A 20,000-nucleotide genomic window follows, 5' to 3' on the forward strand; every position below is an offset into this window, starting at 1 on the left:
TTTCTGTTTATTACCACTTATGAAAGAACCCGTTTAAGTTCTTACTCACGGAGTTTTATTGTTTATCAAAACTCCCAAAAATGACACAAGAGAAAGGGGGTGTACCGGATTGGGGGGGGGGGGGGTATCACTCTTAGTACATTAGGTCTCTGGGTCGTCTTCTTGTCTTCTTGACAAATATTGCGAAGATCCTGAATAGACCCTCAAGTTCCCAACACTGCAAAATTACGGATCTAACCTTTTTCCACATAACGACATTGCTTAAAATAGGAATCGATCAATTTTTATAACTTCATACTTAATACCATTTTTAAGCACTCGTAACCTTTCTTGGCAGCTTCCTTGACTCCTTCTATCGATCGCTCTTTCAACGCGTCCGGTATTGCCCAAGCCCCACCATGAACAATGATGCACGGTTGAAGATTTGTACGGGACTCCATAAAAATCTTACGTCTATCTCAAATAAATCCAGGCCAATATTGGCCTGAAACGTATAATAAATCTGTGGTTTTACTTCAGTGGCACACAAGAAGTTTTTCTAAAGGGCATTTTGAACAACTTGGCGAAAGATGCATATATTCCTTCCCAGTTTCCCGCCAATTATCGGGAAGTAATAACGTCTTTAACACCGGAAGTGAGACATCAGGCTGATTTAGCAACAGAACGGGAACGTCAGTGGCGACGGCGCGCGCAGAAAAAACACCAATGGAAATTCAAAATAGAGTAGACTCCAATCTTTTCTTCTCTATTCTAAATTTTCATTGGTAGTTTTGCTGCGTGCGACGTCGCCACTGACGTTCCCGCTCTGTTGCTAAATCAGCCTGATCAAGGAGATTTTTTCGGTCTTCCACGGTATCACGCGAAAAAGACCTTTTTCGTTTATTTTATTTATTCATGGAAGATTTCCTTCAGAGATGCATTTATCAAACCAAGGGAAATAATACATCTGCAAAGATTGAAAAGGCAGCTGTAAACAATGGCGCCTATATGCCGGCGCCAATGCTCGCCGTGCCGAGGTCACGGAACGCTACTCGTCGCAAAGTGTTGCGATCAAGGCCATTAAAGTTGGAGATTTCTGTACTTCAGATATTTTTGCTCCCTTCTGATTTTTTACATCGAAGTATAGCCTTCATCGCAACACGTGGCGACGAGTAGCGTTGCGTGACTTCGGCCCGGCCTTGCTTCCATGCAGTTTCAGAATTGTTATCGCTTTGAGACAATTCAAGTGACATAAAGGAAAGAATCGTAATTGCCTTTTACAGCAACTAGGAATAAACAGGTCTAAACATACTCTCCCTGCTGTTAATTCATATTACGCAATTGTTATATTTTTTCTCCCAAGTTTGCATTTTATCCCAGGTCTGCAGTCTGCGTTTCACACCGACGGGTTATTTTGCTCTTTTGTTCCTCTTCTTCGCATTCTTGTTGGTATTTTTATTTTGTTTGAGAAAAAGTTCCAGCAGTTATACTGCCATACCCACCCACCCTGGCCATACACTCACAAAGGACAGCCACAACATCAGGAACTCAATCCCCTCCTCTTCTCGAATAGTGTGTGGGTTCTCTAACATCCCACAGGGAACTCACCGGGGAAGGGGGAGGGTGTAGGGGGTGCGCACTCCCCCGCCTCCACCCCTCCCCCCTGAGATGACCTGCGGCTTTCTAATAAAACTGGTGTTCTGGAAGAACTAAAAAACGTCACCAGTCAGCCACCCATTCCTTACTGATAGACCGGCCCTCCTAAGAAAAATCCTGGATCAACCCCTGCATTGTTACGAAGTGGAAAATATTACTGAGACAATATGGCTTATAGTCCCTATCCTAAAAGACGTGGTCTGGCCGTGGTTTGAAACTGCAATCTGCCACATTACAGTCCTGTGCTCAACCAACGGAGACACTGTTTTCTTAACAGCAGCTTATTATAATTATAAATTAAATGAAGAAACTCTAAGAACCTAAGGACTGCAGAGTTTCATTTCCCAAAGGCTCGTTCCAAGGGATGCTCTCTTTTTTGGTTCTTCAGGAGCACCAAGTTGTCTTGTTTTAAATAACCTGAACAATAATAATTTATTACTGTATGATGCAGAGGTTTATTTTCCACATTAAAAAGAGATATATCAAATTTATTGCCACAAACATTGTTTGATTGAAACTCATGCATGTGTTGTGAGAAAATAATGGCCTTTGATACATCAAAATATAAAAATTAAGGCTACTCTTATTGGAGAGCTTAAACAGCTGTAGAATAATTTTATTGTCACTGATAGCCTTATAAATGATGAATTTTTCTGTTGTGATATCCGGCTCATCTAAATCTGCACAATGCTGAGAATGGACAACCAAGCCTTGACACTTCAGTCCTAAACTGTAGCAGTATACCAGACATTTTGTCACACAACTCTAAAATGGCCTAAGCTCCAAGAATCTCCTCTGTAGAGTAAATGAACTAGTTATCAGAAGATAACAGGTTCAACTTAGGCACTGTCTGAATTTCTTCCTAGTATGCCTGTGTCATAACCGAAAAATCGGAGCAATTGCAGAATACCCCGCAACATCTGACCAGTATTGTTTTCCCTCAGTGGAATCCTTTGAAGAATGAGTCAGAATAATTATCCATGCAATAGAGGTTATTCTTATCCAATGAAATGCAAATTAATAAGTTTTGGCCAGAGTATTCTGCAATTAATTTTAGCTAACAAATCTATCATTTAACTCATTTACCAGAGGCTTAAAACTGACGATCTCAATAAATAATCAAAACCTTCTCTTGCAAGATGGTAACCCAACAACATCTCTCTCAATTTTCAAATCTTGCATCAGTATCACAGTAAATGGAAATTGTTCAAAATTATTACAATGTTTCCAAGAAATTGCTTCAGCAAATATTAAAACTATTTTGTATATCCTACTTTGAAAATAAATACTGCCAAAATTATTATTATTTTATATGAAATATTCTATGTAAAAAAATCCTGTCATCTGTTAATTTTCGTAAGCCCGATTAATTTGCATGACACTTCTTTGTACCTTAAAGTAAGGTCACTATGGCTACCCTGGAATCATCTGCACACACTCTTCACTACAAGTGATTTCCAACTTTCAACACATTAAAAATCCCTTGTAAAAATCACTGTGGTCTTTCCTGTCTAGAAGCTTGGAAATGGGCAAGGCAGGATGCTTTCTAGAAGCAAATTTGAATATTTATGCAACAAAATGTAAACAACCATTACAATGTCAAAAAAGATTGCCTAGTCTGCAAGTATTCCATACTCATGTAAGAAAGATCAGAAGGATAATAAATATAAAACCTGTTAACAAACTAAAAAGGAACTGATTGTTCTTCATCATGTTCTACTCCAAATCTCACGATTCCAGCTCTGACACATGCCCAAACCATATGTTCTGTTGAAAAACCTCGCCCAAACTCTCCATTCCTATTCAGTGCAATCACTCCCCCGACACCCTGAACAGCTGAAACCATTTGATTGACAGACTTTGCACAAGACTCCATTGGACTTAAGCCATCTTCAATGTTGCGAACCACATTCCAAGCCAGGACTGTTTTCATGATTGACTCTCCGTGTCCTGTTGTGGAAGCCGCAGCAATGTTGTTGGCATATCCTCCACAACCCACCAATGGGCTATCACCCACTCTACCAAGCATCTTTTTAGGAAGACCACCTGAAAAGTAGCTCAAGGGTCAATGCACTCATTCATAGTTTTGAAACTTACAGTATTATTGACCATCCTTTTAACAAGGTCCCAAGGGACTGGGACATGGTACATTACCCAATCAGATTTGTTAAAATAGTGGTAGGGATTGCATAAAATTCAAAGTTTGTCGTAGTAAAACAAATTTAATTCACACAGTTTATGCAGTTTAAAGCAATTTAACAGAGTTAACAACTAGGAGCACAAGTTTTACCTTCGCAATCAGCAGTTTGTTAGATATACGCATGTGCCAGGATTCTTGGTGTTCTTAGTCCATAGGGCGTTGTAGCAGTTGTGTTGGCGTTTTAGTCAGCATTTTCTGAGTGTTAGCGTTTTCCTGAGCGTGGGGACTCCTTGGAGGCTGTCTCCCCTCCCCTGTCCCTCCCTTTCTTTCAACTGTTTTATCAGTGTGACAGGTGCCTGCTTTCTCCTTCCACGTGGGGGCTCATGGCTGGGTTGCCTGGATTTGCCAGCTATGGGAGCGGTCTCCATCTGGGAGCTGGCTGCCAATAGTGGAAGCTCCTGGATGTCTCAAGCACCCAACCTCCACTTTGCGAGGCAGTTGTTAATTATAAGTTAAAATATCTGCATTTCATCACACGTCATCAGGTCAGGGTTTTGCGCGATACCCTTAATATAACCCAAGCAACCAAATGGAAGATATTAAAAAAGTTTTACCAAATTATTAAGAGCTTTGTTCACTGTTTTTTTTCTAATACAAGTCTTTTACCCCAAGGAACCCTCACGTGTTGGAGTTAATTCTTATCTTCTCTTCACTGCAAAAACATTCAATACCTACATAGTATTACACATAAATTAATTAACTAATGCTGTGGGAAAATTAAAATGCATGCATTAAAGCAAAATGATTTTTTATAAAGAAACGTGCCTGTAGACGTTGCACTTGCAAGCCTTCCAGTTAAATCCAACGCCACTGCTCCTACAGTATCCAGTCCTGTAGCACTATTCAAAAGCCCAACATTTCCCAAGTAATTCTCTCCCTTAGAACGTTCATATGATTCTTCAGTAGCAAGCTCTAGTGGGTTTTCAAGCACAGGAAATCCTATTTTCTTTGCAAACTTGAGCGCTCCTTCCCCAACAAGCAAGCAGTGTGGTGTGTCCTCCATGACATGTCTTGCTAAGGACACGGGATTGGCTACGTACTCCACACAGCCCACTGCACCTAGAAGTTGCATATCAATTGAAAATAATAAATTTAGATTTTTGATACCATAAATGTCCTCAAGAGTCCTTGAAAGCTAATATAGAAATTTAGCCAAGCCTAAAAGCAGAGCTCCCGGGTTATTTATTCTTATGTAATAAGTTAACCTGGCTTGAGCCCGTGATCCAATCGAAACCAAGTACCTGGTCAGCGGTCAACTTACAAAAAAAAACAAAACAGCAGACCTCGATGAGCTCTAAAACTTGAGCCCACAATATGGTCAAATACGTACAGTTGTATGGTCTTACAGTGACCAAGGCCAAATTTTCTCGCACAGCTGGGTCACCATGTTATCTTAACAAATTATAGTGTTCTACGTGAACGCCTTCGGCGTGTTGAGCTCTGCTATCTAGAGGCAGCAGCGTTGGTTCCATGGTGAGAGCAATCACCTCCGACCAATGTGGCCTGGAGTTCAATTACCAAACTTGGCGCCACATGTAGGAAATTGAAGGTTTTCCACTCTACTCTGAGAGGTTTTTCGCTGGATACTCCGGTTTTTCCCTGTCCTCAAAAACCAACCCACGATTTGAAATTAGCTGACAGTTTGATCTGATCTGATTTCTGTACAGACCAAAACTAGTGCCTCAGTGCTATTAAGTTGACACTTAAATAAAGTTCATCATCATTATCATCACACTGACAAATTTACCAGAACAAAATACTGGATCTGAAAATTCAGCAAATTATTACCAATCATGACATACAATTTTAGTCTACAAAATGGAAAATGGGTGTCCCTCACAGAGCTTGTGACTTGAATTTATCATAATAGCAGATATAAGTTAATTAAAACAAACTACCTTTCTCTTCTTTACACCAGCATTTGATTTCTTATATGTTTAAAAATAGATGATAGGTATTCTTTTCTAACACACCTAAATATTGTTGAATAGTTGTCCACTTTATATTCTTATAAAAATCTGCTTCTGTTACAGGGTTTAGGATTTGTTTTGGTACAGGAACGCTTGCCAACTGTACATGTACACAGGCTATTCAAATCAAGGTGTACCATTTGTGACACCTTTAGGGTTTTTCAACAACTTTGAACAACTTTGCCAACACAAGTTTGGATGTGGAGGTTTTGCTAATTAGACATCAATGAAATTGGCCCTGTTTGGTGTTGGTAGCTCTTGAATATCATTTTCAAATAAAATATAGCTTTTCTAACCAGTTTCTAAGCTTTTGCCGTCCATGATAAAGGCATCAAGCTCTGCAGTGTTTTCCTCTGTGAGTGCACAGCCATGGCCAGCATTAAAAATTGGGTTGTCTTCCATGTACCTCACAGCTGCTTCCACAGAATCCAAAGCACTTCTACCCTGTGTATCAAGTTATGAATTACCAAGAGAATATATCCTCTCTACATGTATCTGTCCAAAAGGGTTTAGGCATTTGTGTGCCAGAAAGAGCAAAGAATAATCGAGTGAATTGTAGGATGCTCTCCACTGAACTTAACTAGAGACAACATGGTGAGCGCAATGGTGAAATCTCATTTGAAACTCTGATTTTTTTCTGAGTTTCTAATGGCTGCAATTTCACAACATATATCATTCTCACATTTGGTGGTTGATTGGCGCATCTCAGATATGCTTTAAAGTAACTGTGTGATGCAGTTCTAGTCAAAGACCCAGGCTTGCTCGCTCCTAGTCTCCAGTACTATGAAAACCACCAATTTGTGGAATGGGCCGCCCACTTCGTTTAAACATTTTGATGAAATTCCTTTCCCACGTTGATCAGTAGCCACCTTTTGCTGTCAAGGTGTACCAGAACAACCACAACAATGGAAAGATACATAATTTTTCAAAATCATGAGTCCCGGAGGGAAATGGATAAAATTGTTCCTGTCCAGCAAAGTGCAAGTTGCAAGTGCAACTATGGACTCGCTGTTACTTCATTTGTAAGTTTTGTTCCCTGGCCTAAAAAGTAGCGTAACACCTCTCAATAATTTGAACTATTTAACAAGCGAAAGTGGGTGGGATAGTGACTCAGTGATTCAGGCCCATTCCACAGATCAGTGGTTTTCATAGTAGCTCAGTGGGCGGCTAGAGCATGTGACAAGATTACGAAGGGTCATGGGTTCAAATCTCGTCTGGAACTCTGATTTTTGGCAAGTTTCCAGTGGATGTAATTTCCCAAAATAATTACAAAAACATGTTTTTCAATGACAGATTTTTCATGGAGGAACATAAACAAATTCTTTCAGATAATTCAGGATCGCGTTCTGTTGTGCTTCATGATCCATATTCATGTCCAACAGGTCACACAAGTTGTGACAAAATTGGCAGTCATTTGTCCCACAACCGATCAAGCCACAGAAGGGAACTGATATGCCCCACGGAGATCACCTTCCATACATCCTGCACTTTCAGTTTTAAAAATCAGCTTTTGGACCTCACTAAGCACAGCCATCGGACAAAAGACCTCTCCTTCTCGTTCTCCTTAATCCTGCTAATCCCTTAGGGGCCGATTACATGAGCTGGGCCAGCCCGGTCAGACGGGTTTGCCGGGTTCGGCTGGGATGAGTTTCAGCCCAGTATTACATGAGGTGAGCCTGAGTGCAGGTTGGGTTAAATTTAAAATATGTCGTGTGGAGAAAGACAACAACAACAAGCTAATAAAGTTCACCATTCTACAACTAAACCGGCCTAAACCGGCCAGAATTAGTGTTTTACTCTGTCTAACGCCAGACGATTTTACTCGTCAATGGGGAACCCCTGGGAGTAAAGGTTTACTATCTTATAAATCTTGTATTTAATTAAGAATAAAAAGACGACTATTTCGTGGACCATTTTTCTCTAAAGTGGAGTAAGGTGGTTAGAAGTCGCTGGCCTGTCTAACCGGGCTGTCCCTACCCCCGCTGAGATTTTTGCTAAACAAAACAAAAAATTATGATGACGTTGAATATAAAGATTATAATACCTCCAAGAGAACTTCATATCCTTTCCTAGCGGCGATCTGAATTGCTTTCCGGTAGGTTTCTTTTTCGTCTTCACTGGATATGGTCCTTGACCCACCATGAACGATTACACAAGGATCCATCTAAATTGTCAATGAATGCGCGGCTGTCTACGCGAGTCTACGCGGCTGTCTACGCGGGTAACTGCGGGTAACGATCGCGGGTAACTGGTAACTATGGTCGTTAAACGAGCCCTCACGCCTGATGATAAGCAGTTTTGTATGACTTGTATTTTCTTGTCATGTAACAGTAAGTGTAGTGTCGTTCACAACGGAAAACTCATTTTGGAGAAATGGCGGCGAAAGTTGTCGTTTGAGCTTTGCTTCCTTATTATTTGACCGTGTTACGCCCGTTTTAAAATATTGTCTTTATCTACTGACTTGGAATTGATGATGTCAACTACCTGTCTTTAGAAAGCTTTGTTTTTATTGGTAAGATGAGCTCGCTGATTATATATGGATAATATAAGGAAAGGAATCTGTTCACCTGCGCCTGCTGAACTTTGCCCGTTTCCTGTCTTCCTTTGATATTGTGACATTATGAGATGATGAGATGGGCTGTGGAAAAAACTGAAAACACTAGGAGAAATTAAGCTCAGGCTTCATGGCGTCAGGTAGGTTATAAACGTTGAATATTTTTGTGAAAGCCTTCATTAATGCAAACGCGCACAAATTAATTTGTGGTTCATTTATGTGGTTGTGCATACATGTAGAGGGCGCTACCGAAAGGGAGTATTATAAACTGACAAATACAATGCATTTAACTTTAGAGTCCCCGATAAGTAGCTTAAATCATAGTGGACTAACTACATGTATGTAGGAATGATATCTGATGACAACTATAGTCTGTATTGCTTTTGTTAGTTTCAAATGACCGTAGTGTCAGCCACTGGTGCAAATTAGTTCTTTATTTCAAAAATCTGATTACTATTACATATTATAATTATTGTAATAATTGATGTGGCTAATTTACAGGGTGATCGATATTAGCAATTAAATGCAAAAGATGTTGAAAATCAGACAGAGTTTCAGATGCTTCTCTGGATTGGAGAAAATAATTTAAAAGTAGTTAAAAAAAAAATTATTACAATCAAAAAACCCATCGTTTTAAAATCCCTGTCTAGTGCCTTCATTAGGGTTGATCCAAAGTTATTGCAAGAGTCCATTTTGGTAATAACAAAAGTGCATGCTGATATATAAATAAGATGCAAAATTAATATGTGCAGGGTTAAAAGCCCCCGTCGATATCATCACAGCTCTTAGGAGCAGGTGTTTCATCGATGTGCCAAGCTTTCAAACAACCATGCTGATGTAGACTGCGAGCAATCCTCCTTTTTTCCTCAGATCACGCGAGCAAAAGCGCCGACAAAATTATGCAAATTACAAAAGCAAACGAGGAGGGATTGGAGAGAGAGGAGGAATTAAAAGGAGGACTTCTTTCTTTTTCCTTTCCCTCTGCGCCCGCGCTTCTCTCAGGCTGTGGCTTCCTCGTTCGCTCGATCAATCGCGCGCTGCGCGATGCGCTACACTCTACAGAAGTTAGGAAAAGAAAGAGACTGCTCGCAGTCTAATGCTGATGGTACTGCCGGTTGGTCGTGATATTTCTAGAATTACCATTAAGGCAATAATTAAAGTAATTATTATTATCATTTGCTGTATTTTTTCCTTTTCATTGGCTGAGAGCCCACCACATGTCCTGAAAATAACTAACAAATAACTCATGAACAATTGAAACCACGGTCTTGTGAGAAAATGGCAGATCACTTTCCTGAGCACTCAGAAAGTGATTTAATTGTTGAGAATTAAATGATAAAACAATTATTGAACTCGGTTATCGCAAAATATCTGATTAAATTTTGTCAGCGTCTTGCACATCAATTATTATTTGCCTCAGGCTTCAGCTTTGGCAAATAATTGATCTGCTCACCCCTGACTTGTAAATCATGATATTTTTCTCAACCTCGCCCAATAATTATTTAACAATTATTCGCCTCAGGCTCAGTGATTATCGGTGAATATTCACCGAGACGAAGTCGAGTTTTAGTATAAATACACAGGTGATTATTTCAAAAAACAGAAAAAAAAACAACATTTCAACGCAAAACCATTTTCACTTACAGTGGCAAAACGACTACTGGCAGCCATTTTGTCCGTCGAGGTGATTATCGGCCGATAATCCGAGATAGCGAGGCAATAAGAGCGTGCGATTTTGTACAATTATTTGTATAATCACCTGTGTGTTTATACTAATGTTAATTATTCTCTACTTTCTCAAATCCCATAATACACCTTGTTTATCTCCCCAAAATTTTGCATAATCATTGTTTGCAATAATTTTTTTTCCTGGGACATGAAGATATCCCAAGAGAAATCGAAAACAATGGCTCTGCAAATTTTTGGGTGATAAACAAGGTGCCTGATTTGAGAAAGTAGAGACTTATTATTTTTGTGTCACTGGTTAGTTTGGCATTGAAGAAAGCTTTGACAAAGCAGAGTTTCCCTTTTTGTGAAAAAAAAAACCCACCTTTTGATTATCTTTCATTACAAACATTATTTTAATAAACTGACATTAATATTTTGGTCTGTCTGTTGTACTACATGTACATGTAGGTCAGTATCAATTATGCAACAAAAGCCTGCTAAATTCAATGGCCAATGGAGAAATATATTTATCTGGACAATTTAAGCATTAATGATTGTCTCTTATAGCACCCATTCAGGTGGCTCAAACGAGATTAGAACCAAAAAAAAACCTTGACTGTGATGCTGGTGCAATACTGGCCAATCATAGTGGACGTTCTATCTGAGAGATAATTTAAATTTTATTAATACATGCCAGTCATAAATGAAAAATGAATCTTCACTTGGAGAGTCCAGTCATGCAGACGTAAATCTGCAAGCTTGCCTGAGAATGATATTCAGCACCTTTTAATAAATTTTATGCTGGCAGGTGATGCACCAGACTCAGGTAAAAAGAAGAAACACAGAAGAGCCAAATCAAACTTAGAATCACAGGTTGGTTATACTGTACACATCTTACTATTAAACCAAGTTTGAGGTCCATGCTTTAAGTTACAGACCAAGTTTTCTAGTCAATTCATTGCCCAGGCATGAAGGGCGTGGAGCATATTTAAATCAACAGGAAAAAAACAAGGATTTGTATCTTTCCATGTAACCCATAACTAAATTGGGTACTTTTAGCTGTGCCTGTGTGTATGCACTTTATAATCTAGCTGGCAGCACATTGTCTAGCCCCAATAGTTTATAAATAAAAGCAGAGTGGCACGTGTGTGGAGCACCATGGGTAAGAAAATATGGTGACCCATCTGTGACAGAAACTTTGGTTTTGGTCACCATACAACCGTACGTTACATCCACCCCTCCATGTACATGTATGCTAATGTGACCACTGCATGCTGCATGACCATATCGCAGCCCATATTTCAAGTTTAGAGCTCATTGAGGTCAGCTTTTTTTTTTTTGTAAATTTGACGGCTGTCCAGGTACTGGTTTCGATTGGATCGCGGGCTCAAGGCATTTGTAAGATACAAATGTATTACCCACGGAAGCTCCGCTTTTAGGCTTGGCTAAAGCTATTTAACAATTATTCTATGAGGGCCATTGGATATAAAGTGATAGGTAACATGCCTCGTTGGTATAATCATTTAAGATCCAACAAGCCCAGTAGAATAATTATATTGTATTTTCTTAAAAAGTCCAGGATCAACAACTCTTCCATGTTGGTTTTTGTTTGTCTTTTGTCGGCCATTTTTTTCTCAGAGCTGCAAAAATGCTTTCAACTCGCTTTATTGCTGATGCATTCTTTGACCATAATATTAATTTTGTACAGAAGATATAATTATGAACTGATTAGTCTGTGTCCAGTTAGCCAATCAAAATGCTGGAAATATGATATCCATTGCTCACGTTTGTTAGTGATTGTTGCAAGTAAAGTTTTATTACCTGCATGCCTTTGTTTTCGTCAAGAATTTTACTTAACCAATATTTATACTTATTTGGTTTTAATACTTATCAGGCTGATGTGTCTGGATCAACGGATCAATGTAAGTGGGAAATTTCTGTCTATGGGATGGTTTCCTTGATATACAAAATAATTATGTAATCAACTCATTCATTAGCAATTTTATCCGTGCTTCAGGAATTTCAGTATTTTTAATTTGCCAGTCTAAGAGAATAAGAGAACTAAGTCTTATACTCTGTGCAATACGTGCAGTTGGCGTTAATTTTGTCTGTGGTAGATAAGAGAGCATTCTGTTAAATTAAACTTACTTTAATTAAACAAATGATTTTGAGCCTCTGAAGACAAAAAATAAACACAGAATTGTACAGAATTGTACAGGTTAATTCCTTGCTTTTTTGAATGCAGTTAAATGTAATTTAAGGAAATTAACATAATGATTACAAGATCGCTTATTAGTCAGTTGTGGTCAACAGTGTTGTCACTGGTGCACACGCACCATGATTTCTGTTCTGTGGAGTGTAACTGAGGCATTGTACATGTAGTTGTGTAGCAGAAAAAGAGTGTTTGTGGAGCATTTTTAGTGTTTACTAATGACGGAGTGGTTAATAGGGAGACTATACATTGTAAATGTAAAGTATCGAAATAATTATTGGACCATTTGTCTAATTTTTTTTTTTTTTTTTTTTTTGAAGGGGGTAGGGGGGAGGTGGAACCTCCTGTGTTGTGGTACAAGCATGGGCTGGGTGGGTGAGATCAAATATGGACTGATAGCGACTGCCAGAGGTGCCTTTAACAAGCTGATATCTGATCTCCCCCTAGAGAAAGAAGAATTTTTTTGTTAACTGCATTGAGACTTTGTGATAACATTTTAAGTACATAAATCCTAAATCATAACCATATCAGTGTCTGTTAAGCTTGTCCATTTGTTTGTTATTGTTTTTTCTTGATCAGTGCTATCTAAAGAGAACTCCAGAGTATTAAGGGCTCGTCAACAGACTCAGGCAAGATTTGAGTCATTTCTTCAAGATGCTGTTGCTGATGACAAGTGAGAGTAGTAAATTAATGCTCTGTTACCCCCGTGATAATCCTTGCAGATGATTTCTGAGGATCTTTAAAGACCTCCATGTACATGCACTTACAATGTAATAAGATTGGTGAAGACAGAGATCTCCAGATCATACAAATGTATGACTTTTGCATTGTCGCAAGTTTTAGGCAAAAAATGAAAACAATACGAGGAAAACATTGGGTAAAAGTAATTATCTTTCCTATTATTTTATGCATAATGACTTTTGACAGTTCTTTGCAGTGGTTATTAGTACCACCACACACCAGTGGCTTGGTTGAGCCATGCAGAAGATTATAAGTTTGACTTCGGCCATACCAACACTCTGGGTCTTAAAATAACTCAGGAGAAAGTGCTGCCTTAGTTTGTAATTACACCCACAAATGGTTAGACTTTCAAGTCTTCTCGGATAAGGACTATAAACCATAGGCCCTGTCTCACAACCTTTCCTGTTAATCAACACTCTAAGACATTAAAGAACCAACACACTGTTCGTGAAAGGGGAGGGGGGAGATCCCCGGTGTTGTGGTTGGTACTCCTTTCACATAATGCATGAGTGGGGTGGGTGAATAATATGGACTGATGGCAGCTGCCAGTGGCATTTTTACAACCTGATGTCTCAGATCTCACCCAAGAGAAAGAATTATTGTAAACCGCCATGATGAGACTTTGCGATATGTGCGATAGATAAATCCTATTTAAAATCAGCATCACCATCAGTTATAGCACTGTACATGATTGTACAAGAATGTACGCTGCTACAGCTTGGCCATCTCCAAAAAATTAAAGATATCATAATCGTTGAATGACAGTTATGCATTGAGTCTGTCTGCTACTTTTTTAATTAAAGTAATTTTTACATGACTGTACAGTGTATGACAATAATTATTCCACAGTTTACAGGAGTCCAGAAAAAAGAAGAAAAAGAAAAGAACTCACACCAGTGATGCAGTGGTAAAATTTAACTTTGCATTTAAAATAAATGAATAAATAAAATGTAATTAAACTTTATTTTATAGTTACATTATAATATTATTATTATTAGAATTACAAATTTACAATATACATGTAGTTTTCATCTTGTATCCTTTTGTGCAGTGTTAAATTCTGAGTCTAACTTTTAATCACGGCAAATACATGTAATGTTTTTGATCAAATGTACTGTTTGAATTTTTTTTTTACAAAGAAAGCATTTGTGTCTGAAATTAGTTTTCTTATTTCCTGAGTGCTGCCAATTGAAAAGCACATTACACTGTCTAATTCCCTGGGTCAAAGCAATAGGGCATCAATGTCACAAAATAGATTTAATGTTAAATAAAAAAAGTGGAAAGTGGTAAGAACAAATTCTAACATTAAATTTCTTTTTAATTCAAACAAATTTTATGAAAACCATTCTTTCCTTTTATTTCAAATTATAACATTATGATAATAATGGAAGAGAAGTTTCCCCTTTAAAAGAAATGTGGCAGTTAAAGGTCTGTTAATAATTGAAAATTTTAATAATTCCTTGTTTCATTGTGGGCTTTGTCATACATAATTGTATGTAAGTGCCATAAAATGCATTTTACTTTACACTTTACATGAAATGTAGACTGGTACAGTATCTGTCTTTAGATTGTGATTTACATTGTACATGTACAGTGTAAATACATGTATAATAATTTTTATCAGGTAAAATCTACTTATGGAAAAGTCACAAATCTGTTAAAGTGTCACTGACACAAGAATTGGGAGGTGTGCCCGGGCATACTCTTGTTTTGTAAATAGTTAATTGGCTTGCCAAAACTTAAATAAAATAAGTTATGCTCTGGCTGATATATCAATTCAACATTGATACTATATATTTTAAGATTTTGTCTCCTCTTCAGCTGGAGACCATCAAATCAGGGAAACCTATCGCCAAAGCCACAACCAAGTCTGAAGAAAATCTACTCCAAGCAAACCTGTACAAAGAAGGTACATTCATTTGTTACTACCATTCCAGATTCATATAGAGTTCATTTGGGTGGTGGAAAGTCTATTACATGTAAATGTAAAATACCGGGGTATGAAATGTATGTCCAGCAACAAAAGAAAATAATTAATTTTATTTTGGACATACACGAACGTGAACTTTACATGTATATCCTAAGAATTTTTCAGGCATGAATGTCCGTGAAGAACAGGACCTCTCAATTAAAGTGAAAACTGGAAATAAAAATCTGGCCCCAGTTGTTCAAACAATGGATACCGATAGTGCTATCGCGGATAAATCACTTAATCCAGTGGATAATTCAAAGGAAAACCAATATTATTGCACTATCCAATGGATAGTGTTTAATGCTTTGGTGCGCAGTAAAAGACAATAGACAAAACTTGGGCATAAATGAGGGGCAGGGAATGTACTGGCAAGGCGCAGATAATACCCATCGCCAGTATGGACCACCGGATGAGGGGCCTCAGCACGTACATGTTGCCAAGGGAGTGCCTCATGCCTGTATTGCAGTTGAGGTTGGCATAGTTGCTGGCATAATGTCCTGGGGCCAAGTGAACCCAGTCCAGCGAAGTAACAATATGCCCCCTCCTTAATGGAGCTTCAGCATAGGGCTGAAGGGGTGCCGCAGGCAGCAATTCCCCACCCATGTTTTATTAAAGAGAACTCTTAAAAAGGTTACAATTAGCTCGTAAAGAAAAATATACAAGAGAGCCAGAAAGCAAAACGGTGGAGCGAGGGATTGTCGAACAGAAATTCGAAAAGAAATTGCCGAACAGAAAAACAGAACAAGTTGAGCTTTAGTAATGTCAAACCGAGAAGGCTCAAAATATGGCAGGATGAATGAAAGAGTCAAATAAGGTAGTCGCACATGATGGAAAGTTATGTGCTCTCCTCCCAGGCTCTGCCCAGTACTTTTACTTATGAGCATTAACATCTATTTTATTCTAAAATATCATTTTATCCAGTGGATTATCTTAAAGCAATATCCACCTTCTTAAAAAATTGGGACCATTATCTTACTCAAACTTTTGAGTTTCAATAACCATTTGGTAAGAAATCAGTACTGAACTGAAAGTCTGATAATGGTGACATCCAAATAATCTTAGTACCACGATCTTTGATTGCGGCTCAATGTCTCATTCCATTTTATCCAGGCCTGTAAGTACTTGAGTAATTTAGTTTGCTCTCAATATCAAAAAACTAACCCAATCAATACAGTCGTGGTTAATAATTATAATAATAATGATAATAATAATGATCATTATAGGCGTTTTGGCATAAATGTACTAAATATATTGTGTTCATATTTTCTTAACCGGAAAAATAATGAAATCTATCGATTAATTCATTTTAAGATGACCCACGGTTGCAAGGGAAGGAAAACAAACAAAGCTACAAGGAGCTTCTGCAACATTCTTCAACAGAGCCAGCTGAACTGACCTCTGAGCAGACAGATCAGCAGAAAACTCCAAAAAGAACAAAGCACAAAAAGACAAGAACATTGACAACGTGAGTTAATGTTTTTTGAGTCCTACGTAGAGTACTGACTCTACAGGTCTTTTATAATTTCACCCGTTTCTTTCACCAACTTACCTCCTTAAAGTATTTCAATCTGGTTATTTTGGGTAACTTTAATATTATAATTTAATATTTATGTACGTGTACTAAATACATTGAGCACTCATTCATCAGTGCTGGCACGATACTCTCCTTGAGGCTTGGGCCTCTGACTGTCGCTCTAGCAAAAGAGGCTGTCATCACATCTGCCGACTTCTGTATATCTTTTAGCCTGCTATTTCGGAATATATCAACGGCCCAAGATCTGGGTTGCTCCTTCAACAACTTGTTCTGCATCTTACATGTGCTTGCTCTCCAAACTTCAACCACCTTAGTACATGTAGCTTGATTACGCCATATCAATGCTGATTGCAGAGACCATTGTTAAACTTTGTATTCCACTTTCATAATCATGGTGGCGTAATAGTAAAATATTCTTTTGTTTGTTTGTTTGTTTGTTTGTTTCAATACTACGTGTAAGCCTTTCTTTATTCTTTGAAAGAATAATTATAATTTCTTTCAAAGTAAGGGCTGGTAGTCTAATTTGTATAATTATTCTTAGATAAAAAGAGTTGATAATCAGCTGCCAGTTTATTCCGTATGATACTGGTCTATACATGGCAGTGATTCTGATGCACAGATTATTATACAGTGTAGTTTATCTCAGCCTACAACTACATGTACTGTCTTTGCAATAAATTAATTTTAATTTATTTTCAAAGCGGTCAAGACACGCCTGATGGTTCGCAAGAAAAACCAAGGAGGAGAAAAAAGCCAAAAACTCCTGAGCCAAGTCTTGATGGAGAAGCTGCACAAGAGAATCTTGGATTTGAGCATGAAGCAACTGTGAATGGAGATGATGTGAGTTATTTTGTCTTGCTCCATTTTAATTTGTACCCTCCTCCCTGGAATGCTACCATTACCTGTTACCTTGTTTCTCATAAATTATTAGCGACCTTGAGATTGGAGTGCAAGGATGACTACAAGTATGAGTTCTCCGGTTTGAGCAGACGCATTTCAAAAAGTTTACCTGGTAGTTCTTTAAATTTAAATTATGCATGTGCTCAGTACAGAAAACTCGTACTTTTAGTCATTATTGTACTCCAATCTGAAGGTCACTACCAGTATTTCCAGTCTGTCTGGTTCTTTGGTCTTTGATGTCAATGAGCACTGACCTTTTAATCTTTAAAGTGCAATTTTGCCGTAAAAACAGTTATTAAATGCTGTACTTGTTTTTCAGGCAGGTCAACCATCTCAGGTTACACCCAAAAAAAGGGGAGGAAGAACCAGAAGAAGACTCCATGGTAATAATCATGTCCTGGTAATCGTCCAGGATATGTAACTTTGTATTTTGAAAGTCGGGTGCTACACTCTGCAGCAAAATCTGTTAAGAAAACAACAACATATTTTAAATGAACTAGAAACAATCAAAATTTCCAGATCTGGCTAACTCTTAGACAAGTCTTACCATTTAAGGGTGTAGCCGTTACCTTCTACCCCGATTCAAAACAACAACAACAGCAGCAATAATAATTATTTACTTGTCAGTGTCATCCGTAAGGAGATGAAAATTAATGTATGGCCAGTTGGGCAAATACTGCACATCTACTGTAGCACTAGTATCCTTATTAAAATCTGGGGCTCCAAATAAAGTTGTGTCACTCAATTGTTGCCATATTTTTTTTGTTATTTCAAACACAAATTTGTTATCAACACCACCTGAACTGCATTGGTTGTTATTATAATTATTTTTAGCTTATCCAAGCTACTGTTACATAACGATTAGACTCTGATTACACAGCTAGGAAAGAAACCCACAGGGGACTGACATGTGCCACCAAAAACTTTTAACCCTTTTCGTCTGGCATTAGGCAGAGTAAAGTCTATACATGTAAGTCTCGCTCTCAGGAGGAAAAGTGTTACATGGGACATTTTGTCCCTAAGCTATTAACAAGTAAAATCATCTGGCATTAGACGGAGTCCATTTCAGGAGGGAAAAGGTACCCAGAGAATTACATTCTCCTAACTCACAGCAAATTATAATTTTGTTATTGCATGTATGTTTATTGTTTTGGTTTGGACCTTCCTAGATCCAGAAGCTGATCCTAATGCAGAGCAAGACACTGAAACTGTGAAGAAGAGAAGTGACGATGGCTACATCCTCTCTGTTACTGTTCACCGTGCTGATAACCTTAAACCAGATCTCTGTATATCACATCCGATGGTGAGAGTCCATGTGGTAGATATGGACACTGGACAGTACATTAAGAAATCAGACAGGTAAGTAATTGCAACAGATTCCATGCCAGAATGACTGTTCCTAAAACTTTGTTGAAAAAGAATGGTGATCATGATTTGTTATAGTTGGTGTCTAGTCAAAGACAGGATAATTACCCAGGGTTGTCAGAAAATGTCTGGGATTGCAAATTGGCCATTGGCTAGTATCTGGACTTGGACTGGCTAGCTACTGTAACTGGCTGTGAACTTGCTGGTAGAGTAAGAAATTAAGATGACCTTGTTCCCTACAAGTTGTAGATGCCAAAAACATCCTTAGCCCATTGACCCCTGGGGGTTCCCCTGGGTTGACGAGTGAAATCATCTGGCGGAAGACAATAAAATATTTAATTGATACTAAGTATAAAGGCCAGTTTAGGGGTGAAAGGGTTAATGGGACTTTAACGGTGAGTGATTAAAACCCATTGACTCCTAGGGGTTCCTCATTGACGAGTAAAATCTACTGGCGTCAGACAGAGTAAAATACTAAGAAAGTATGACCGGTTTAGGCCAGTTTAGGGGTGAAAGGGTTTAAAAGGGTTTCCATGATTGAATGACTGGGCAAGTGAATGAATGGCTGAATGAAAAAATAGTATTGTTTAATCGTGTTGATAGTCTATTGGTTAAGTTTAGGTCGGTTGAAAAATTACATGAGTGATTAACTGACTGACTGAGTGACTGATTGATTGATTGATTGATTGATTGATTGATTGATTGATTGATTGATTGATTGATTGGATGGATGGATGAAGAAAACATGAATGGCTCAAATCATAGACAATTGAATAGACCAACTAAATAAGGAATTAAATTCACTTTTCATTATAACTCGCTGTTGAACTTGTTTTCAACAGTTCTCGCAGTGTGACATCTTATTATGAAAACAAAATTGACACTCCTGTTGATTACATAATGCCAGTGATGACTCAGCCATTCGATTTCAAGAAATACAAGTAAGCAGTGTCTTAATCCTCATTTAAACTATGTACAACCTTCAACAATAATTATTGGCAAAGTGTTTGTTGTGTTTAAATAACAGTAAACAGTTCATCTCCTCAATGCTTCCAACAACATTTTCATACAACTCAAATTCTATTTGATCAATAATTATTTTTTCATACTATTGTACATATTTGGGAAGAGAATTTAATGGGGTTTTTGAAATTTGACAAAAAAAACTTGGTCACCAAATTATTTTTAAAGACATTTTTCGATATATGAATGTTAGTGGGTCATTTAGCAGTGCTGTGCTATTGCCATG

The 20,000-nt window shown here is 38.0% G+C and overlaps 2 protein-coding genes across 2 annotated transcripts in view; one reads left to right on the plus strand and one right to left on the minus strand.

The window, feature by feature from the left end:
• LOC137976854 (uncharacterized) overlaps positions 1 to 8,050 on the minus strand; it is a 14,899-nt gene extending 6,849 nt beyond the window's left edge. Inside the window, exons 1-6 of the mRNA XM_068824191.1 lie at positions 7,850 to 8,050; positions 6,102 to 6,249; positions 4,601 to 4,894; positions 3,321 to 3,681; positions 1,115 to 1,209; positions 306 to 457 (exon numbers count right to left, since the gene is read on the minus strand). Coding sequence (XP_068680292.1) covers positions 306 to 457; positions 1,115 to 1,209; positions 3,321 to 3,681; positions 4,601 to 4,894; positions 6,102 to 6,249; positions 7,850 to 7,969 — 1,170 coding nt within the window. The 5' untranslated portion in view covers positions 7,970 to 8,050. The remainder of the gene's footprint in view (positions 1 to 305; positions 458 to 1,114; positions 1,210 to 3,320; positions 3,682 to 4,600; positions 4,895 to 6,101; positions 6,250 to 7,849) is intronic.
• A 93-nt stretch (positions 8,051 to 8,143) lies between these two features.
• The window catches only part of LOC137975252 (jouberin-like), a 38,734-nt gene continuing 26,877 nt past the window's right edge, over positions 8,144 to 20,000 (plus strand). The window contains exons 1-11 of the mRNA XM_068822335.1: positions 8,144 to 8,499; positions 10,836 to 10,900; positions 11,922 to 11,949; positions 12,819 to 12,912; positions 13,830 to 13,887; positions 14,802 to 14,889; positions 16,264 to 16,417; positions 17,188 to 17,326; positions 17,706 to 17,769; positions 18,556 to 18,745; positions 19,594 to 19,692. Of these exons, the coding sequence (XP_068678436.1) occupies positions 8,490 to 8,499; positions 10,836 to 10,900; positions 11,922 to 11,949; positions 12,819 to 12,912; positions 13,830 to 13,887; positions 14,802 to 14,889; positions 16,264 to 16,417; positions 17,188 to 17,326; positions 17,706 to 17,769; positions 18,556 to 18,745; positions 19,594 to 19,692 (989 nt within the window). The 5' untranslated portion in view covers positions 8,144 to 8,489. The remainder of the gene's footprint in view (positions 8,500 to 10,835; positions 10,901 to 11,921; positions 11,950 to 12,818; positions 12,913 to 13,829; positions 13,888 to 14,801; positions 14,890 to 16,263; positions 16,418 to 17,187; positions 17,327 to 17,705; positions 17,770 to 18,555; positions 18,746 to 19,593; positions 19,693 to 20,000) is intronic.

The sequence above is a fragment of the Montipora foliosa genome, chromosome 11, assembly GCF_036669935.1.
Source record: "Montipora foliosa isolate CH-2021 chromosome 11, ASM3666993v2, whole genome shotgun sequence".
Lineage (NCBI taxonomy): Eukaryota > Metazoa > Cnidaria > Anthozoa > Scleractinia > Acroporidae > Montipora > Montipora foliosa.